Below are 6552 nucleotides of genomic sequence, written 5' to 3'. Positions count from 1 at the left end.
TTGTATACGATATTTAACTGGTAGCCAGTGTAAAGATGCCAGAATTGGACTTATGTGGTCATACTTTTTAGATCGAGTAAGCACTTGCAGCTGCGTTTTGAACTAGCTGAAGCTTGTTTACCTGATTTGCGTGACATTCCCCGAGTAGCGAGTTACAATAGTCTATTCTAGAGGTCATAAAAGCGTGGATAAGCTTCTCTGTGTCTGATGTAGACAGTATATGGCGTATTTTTGAGATATTTCTAAGATGGAAGAATGCTGTGCGGCAGATGTTGGCAATATGACTATCAAAAGATAGATTGCTGTCGAACATTACGCCTAAATTCTTAACCGTGGAAGATGGCACCACCGTGCAGCCATCTATGTGCAACTTGTAATCTGACATATTATGTTTGTAGCGATTCGGTTCAATAATAAGTATCTCTGTCTTATTGGAGTTTAGCATAAGAAAGTTATGTGCCATCCAGTCACTAACATCGGTAATGCAGTCTGTTAGCAGTCTGAGAAAACTGGTGTGTTTCGCTGGGATGTGAGGAGATGTAAAGCTGGGTATCATCCGCATAGCAGTGAAAACTTATGTTATGTTTCCTAATAATGTCTCTTAGAGGGCACATATATAACAAGAATAGGATAGGGCCTAAAACTGATCCCTGCGGTACAACGTATTTAAGGGGGGAGTGAAATTACTCTTCCTCGTTTACATAAAGTGATAGCGATAGGTTAGATACGATCTAAACCAGGCTAACGCCTGACCACTGATGCCAATATAGTTTTTTTTTGTTGTTAAAAGGAAGTCATTTGTAACTCTAAGCAGTGCTTTCTCTGTGCTATGGTGGGGCCTGAATCCTGATTGGAACTTTTCATATGTACTATTATTCGCTCTGAATGTGCGTAGTTGGCTTGCCACTACTTTTTCTAATATTTTAGAAAGAAAAGGTAGATTTGAGATTTGTCTGAAGTTATTAAGATCTCCCTGGTCAAGGTTTGGTTTTTTAATGAGCGGTCTAATAACTGCTAGTTTGAAAGCTGTTGGAACGTATCCTAATTCTAGAGATGAGTTAAAGGTATTACTGTGTCTGACACTGCATGAAATACCTCTTTTAGTAATTTTGTGGGAAAAGGGGTCTAATATACAGGAAGATGATTTGGAAGATGTGACTAGTTTAGAGAGCTCATCTATTGTAGTAGGTTTAAATGACTCAAGATGTTTGTATGGTAATGTAGTGTTAACTGTACTATTGGGTAGAGTGGTGGCTGCTTGCATAGGTATGATGTTTTCCCTAATAGCCGTAATTTTGTTAGTAAAGAAGTTCATGAAGTTGTTACTATTGTGTTGGAGTTTACTATTGGTTTCTGTTTGTTCTTTGTTTCTAGTCAGTTTCGCAACTGTGCTAAAGAGGAAACAAGGGTTATTATGATTCTCATTTATAAACATGCTGAGATAGGTAGATTTGACAGTTTTTACAGCCTGTCTGTAGTGTTGAACACTCTTTCCATGCATACCTCTAACTTTGTGCTTCGGTAGTTTCTTTCCTTTTTTCTAGCTACTTTTTTAAGGGCTGCGGTGTGATGGTCATACCATGGAGCTGGCGTTTTTTCTTTGATTCGCTTTTTTCGAATGGGAGCAACGGCATCCAGCGTGCTAGAACAAACGTTGTTCAGGCTTTCTATTACAATATCCAGATCTTCACGGTTATCTGCTACATGTTTCATGTGGGATAGGTCTGGAAAAGTGCTAATAAAGCTATCTTTAGTAGTGGAAATTATTGTTCTGGCTAGTAGGTAGCATGTTGTGGATAGAGTGATCCTATCTAGAAGTACCATGTATAAGACAAGGCAACTGCATCGCTCTGAGGTGAAATTTTGATGTCATTAATATTGAGTCCGAGTGACAGAATTAAGTCTAATGTGTGTTTACGGGTATGCGTGGGCTCTTACACATTTTGTTTAATACTGAGAGAATTTAAAACACCCATAAACGCTAATCCTAATGTATCTTTTGGGTTATCCACATGGATATTATCTACAGTGACTACAAGCTCAGACAGGAAATCTGTAATTTCTTTAAGAAAATCGTTTTGATGGCCTGGTGGTCTGTAGATTGTAGCTAAGTTCAGTTATTTCCATATTTAACAGCATTACTTCCAATGAATTAAATTTCAGTTCGGGTTAATGGTTTACTTTAAAAAATTTGTTGTATATTGTAGCTACACCACCCCCTCTCCCTTTTAAACGAGGAACGTGTTTATAATAGTAGTCTTGTGGGGTGGATTCGTTTAAACTGATGTAATCTGCTTTAAGTCAGGTGTGTCTGCTTTAAGTCAGGTCTCTGTTAGACAGAGTGCATCTAAGTTTTGGTCTTTAATTATTTCATTGACAATAGGTTCTTTATTGGCAAGCGATCTAATGTTAAGAAGGCCGAATTTTAACATCTGAGTTTCATCTGCTAATGTATGGTTTTCTAATTTTATGTTAATAAGATTTGTATGAGACGAGGTAAGCGGTGCTCTGTATTTGTTTGTTCGAGGAACAGACACAGTTGAAATGTGTTGATATTCTGGTAATACAAACTCTATGTGCTGGGATATAAGTGATCTTGACATGTCAAGGCAGCTAACAGACGGAAGGGTAAGCTGATCTGTCTGTTTCCTGACCTGGGCCCTGGATAGTCAGACAATATCAAAAGTAAGACTATTGGTCAGATTTCCAGAGAGTATAGCACTTTTTTCCGGAGACGGATGAAGGCCATCTCTCTTCAGCAGGTCAGGTCTCCCCCGGAAATGCTTCCAAATGTCTATAAACCCCATGTTATCCTGGGGTCACCACTTTGACATCCAGCCATAAAGAGACTCTAATCTACTGTAAGTTTTATCCCCCCGGTATGTGGGGAGGGGACCAGAGCATATTACATTGTCTGACATGGTTTTTGCAATTTCACACACCTCTTTAATAGTATCTTTGGTGATCTCCGACTGGCGGAGTCTGGTGTCATTCGTGTCGGCGTGAATAACAATTTTAGAAAACGTACACTTAGTATTGGCCAGCACTTTAAGTTTGGATCTAATGTCAGACGCTCTGGCTCCTGGTATACATTCGACTATGGTGGCTGGTGCCTCAATGTTCACGTTCCTGATAATAGAATCACCAATAACCAGGGCACTTTTAACAGACGTCTCAGCAGGTGTATTGCTGAGGGAGGAGAATCTGTTAGAAATAATTACAGGAGCATGAGCTGGTGGGCGCCGGGTACGACTATGCTGCCTGACAGTCACCCAGTTAGTCTGTGAATCTGTAAATAGAAACTTAATTTTATAAAAAGACCAAATTCAGACCCACCAGTGGAACATAAGAATAAATACTTTAATTTTTCCTTCCTGTGAGTGACATCATCTCATCATTCAGTTGTGTTGTTGCCTTTATTTCATGTGTGTTTATTTGATCTCTCATCTGTCCTAATGTTAAAGATCCCAGAACCAGCTGATGAGATCGTTCATCACTCTGTAGTTTCTGTTTCTTCTGATATAATCGCAGGCCTGACAGGCGGTTTCAAGAACTAAGCTGGTTCTGCTCACAACAAACGTCTCTCTCCAGCTGAAATACTTCATGTACATCTCTTTGTTTTTATCCAGATACTTTAGATGTGCAGCGAGGTCTTCAGCAGATTTGTAGTCGTTCACGTGTATAAAAGCACTGCCTGGTATAAATTTCTCGTAGTTTCTTCTGGATGGGCCGAGAACCACCGGTACGGTGCCAACGGCCATGGGGTTAAAGAGTTTCTCTGTGATGTAATCTTGATGAATGGAGTTCTCAAAAGACAGATAAAATTTACAGCTGGACACCAACTCTGAATACTCTTCATTGGTTATCTGTCTATTAAAAACATCACCATAGGTTTCCACATTGATGTGTTCCTTTAAGTTGAGAAAATATTTGGAGCGCTCGTATTCTGGTTTCCAGTTGCTTACGATCCAGCAGACTAACTTCTTCTTGTGTGGTAGTTGAAATCTGTCCAGGCTGTTTTTCTGTGAGATTCGTCCGTATGGGATCATGATATCAGAATCTCGTCTGTAAGTCACAGTCAGATTAAACAGATCGTTCAGATAAGAATACAGTGCTGAGTTACTCGGAGACTCCATGTTCATCCAGATCCATTTCTGAAAGGAAGGTCGGGTTTGAGTCGGCATATTTGATAAGTCGTTGTCCATATCTCCGTGATGAAACAAGACGCCGTGTGCTTCACTAAACAGATTTCTGTCATCAGTTAACCGGCAACCCTCCAATCTAAAGACTGAACTACAGGATCCTAAATCAAACTTATCCCCAAAGGGCCACATCCAGATCAGCAGGAGAGTCTCTTGTGTTTGTGTTGTGGGTTTTAATTTGTTATCTATTAAAGGTCGGTTTACAGTAACAGTGTTGTTGTTGTTGTTTACTTGTTGACCTGGCGTTTGAAGAGCATTGATCCAGGCGTCATGTTTGTAAAGTTGAAATGTTGGATGCTGTAGCCAGTTTAGTGTTGATTTGTGGTACAAGTAGAAGATGGCTGAGAAACATGACATGAAAAGCATAGAGATGAAGATGTTCTTACAAAAACTTTGAATCTCCATCATCTAACGTTCAGAAGAAAAAGAAACAGAGAGTGATTTTTAATTAATTGAGCCATAAAATACAGTTTTTGTGTCATCCTGGTTCATATTATATCTGTACAGGATGTGTTATCAGCACATCCTGTACCAACGTATCCTGTGGCCTCTAAAGGTCTGCGAAATTGCCTCATCAGAAGTCAGCGGAATGGATAGGCTTGCCAATAGATACATCCGCAAGTGGCTAGGCTTGCCCCGATGTTTCTCAGATGCAGGTCTCTTTGGTCGGAGTATGCTGGAGCTGCCTATCAAATCTATCAGCCTAGGGTACAAGCAGGAAAAGGCTCGTCTTGCTTTAGAACTCAAGAACTCAGCAGACCCCCTTGTAAGGAGTGCAAACGTTACCATCCGCACTGGCCGCAAATGGAAAGCACAGGCAGAGGTAGATCGTGCAATCACCAGTCTGCAACACAGAGAAGTGATGGGGGCTGTCCAGACCAGTCGTGCCGGTCTAGGCTGGGGAGCAGCGCGGCAATTCTGGTCCAAAGCCACCAAGAAGCAGCAGAAGATCATGGTGGTGGATGAAATCACCAGACTGGAGCAGGAGCGCTACCATTTGAAGGCAATATCCCAGGGCATACAAGGAGCCTGGACGAGATGGGATGCTACCATCAACAGGCGAGTTACCTGGGCAGACATCTGGAGGACGCCTCAATCTAGACTTAGCTTCCTGCTGAGGGCAACATACGACACCCTCCCATGCCCTAGGAATCTCGCACTGTGGTACGGTGACGAAGTAGGCTGTCAATTGTGCGGGAGCGTTAAGGCAAGCCTCCAACACATTTTGACAGGATGCAGAACGGCACTGACTCAGGGGCGCTTCAGGTGGCGCCATGACCAAGTCCTGGCAAAACTGGCTGAGATCCTGGAGAGCCGCAGGGTAGCAGTAAATCGCCTACCTGCAACAAGAGAACATGCCCTGGCAGGGTTTGTAAAGCCTGGCAGTATACATCAACCTTCTGCCCAGAAGAAAAACAGCATGCTTGCTCCTGGAAAAGAGTGGCAGATGTTGGCAGACCTCAGGAAGCAGCTAGTCTTTCCAAGGGAAATTATGACCACCACTCTCCGGCCAGATATAGTCATGTGGTCTGCAGCGGCGAAACAGGTTTTCCTCATCGAACTTACCATCCCCTGGGAGGAGAACATGACTGCAGCTCATGAAAGGAAGCAGCTGAAGTACACCGAGCTGGCATCGGAGTGCCAAGATGCGGGCTGGAAAGCAAGTGTTCATCCTGTGGAGGTCGGCTGTCGGGGCTTCGTGGGCAAAGCAGCAGTCCAACTACTACACAAAATAGGAGTATCAGGACCAAGCATGAGGGAAGCCACAAAGGTGCTGGGAGAGGAAGCAGAGAGAGGGAGCTATTGGCTTTGGTTGAGGAGGAAAGATATTGGGTGGGGAATAACACACCAGTGAAGGCAGCTGCAGCCCGCCTGGAGATGTACTGGTCTTGGGGGCGAAACATCTGTGAACGGCCGCGTCCGGCTGATTACCCTGCAGCTGACCTAATGGCACTGGCGGAGGTGCGACAGGCTAGAAAGCCAATGCAGGAAATATCACCTTACCTGTACAACAGTCTGATAACCCTGGGCAACCAGTGACTCCTGTGAAAGAGCAGGTGACAGCCAGGAAAGCCTGGTGGACGGCTGGGAAAGACCAGTTGACAGCGGGAAAGAACGCACGTGGAGTGGGCGGCTAGTCACCTTACCCACTAGCAGTCTGGTAGCCCCAGAATGCACCATCCTTGACTACGAAAAGATTTAAGAGAAAACAGCCCGAGGGTCCTCCGAGAGGCGGGATGGAAGATGGGCCCACAAGGACGGATCAAAAGGTAACGACAGGACCGAATACAGACAACGAGAAAATCCTCCGGAAGTGTGCGTGTGGATGGGAAAAGGTGACGTCAAACAG

At 43.4% G+C, this 6552-nt stretch overlaps 1 protein-coding gene across 1 annotated transcript; it reads right to left on the bottom strand.

Annotated features, from left to right (window-relative positions):
• Positions 1-3380: 3380 nt before the first annotated feature.
• LOC141351594 (4-galactosyl-N-acetylglucosaminide 3-alpha-L-fucosyltransferase 9) lies at positions 3381-4580 on the bottom strand. Its single transcript, XM_073858680.1, has one exon. It carries the CDS (start codon positions 4566-4568, stop codon positions 3459-3461), a length of 1110 nt encoding a protein of 369 aa, XP_073714781.1. The 5' UTR covers positions 4569-4580; the 3' UTR covers positions 3381-3458.
• Between the last annotated feature and the right edge of the window lie 1972 nt (positions 4581-6552).

The sequence above is a fragment of the Misgurnus anguillicaudatus genome, chromosome 20 (genome assembly GCF_027580225.2).
Source record: "Misgurnus anguillicaudatus chromosome 20, ASM2758022v2, whole genome shotgun sequence".
In the NCBI taxonomy this organism is placed as follows: domain Eukaryota; kingdom Metazoa; phylum Chordata; class Actinopteri; order Cypriniformes; family Cobitidae; genus Misgurnus; species Misgurnus anguillicaudatus.
Note: the sequence above shows the minus strand (reverse complement) of the source record. Positions and strands in the feature narration are given on the sequence as shown.

Coding starts and splice junctions, on each gene's coding strand:
- LOC141351594 (XM_073858680.1), bottom strand. CDS start 4,568: ATGCTTTTCATGTCATGTTTCTCAGCCATCTTCTACTTGTACCACAAA.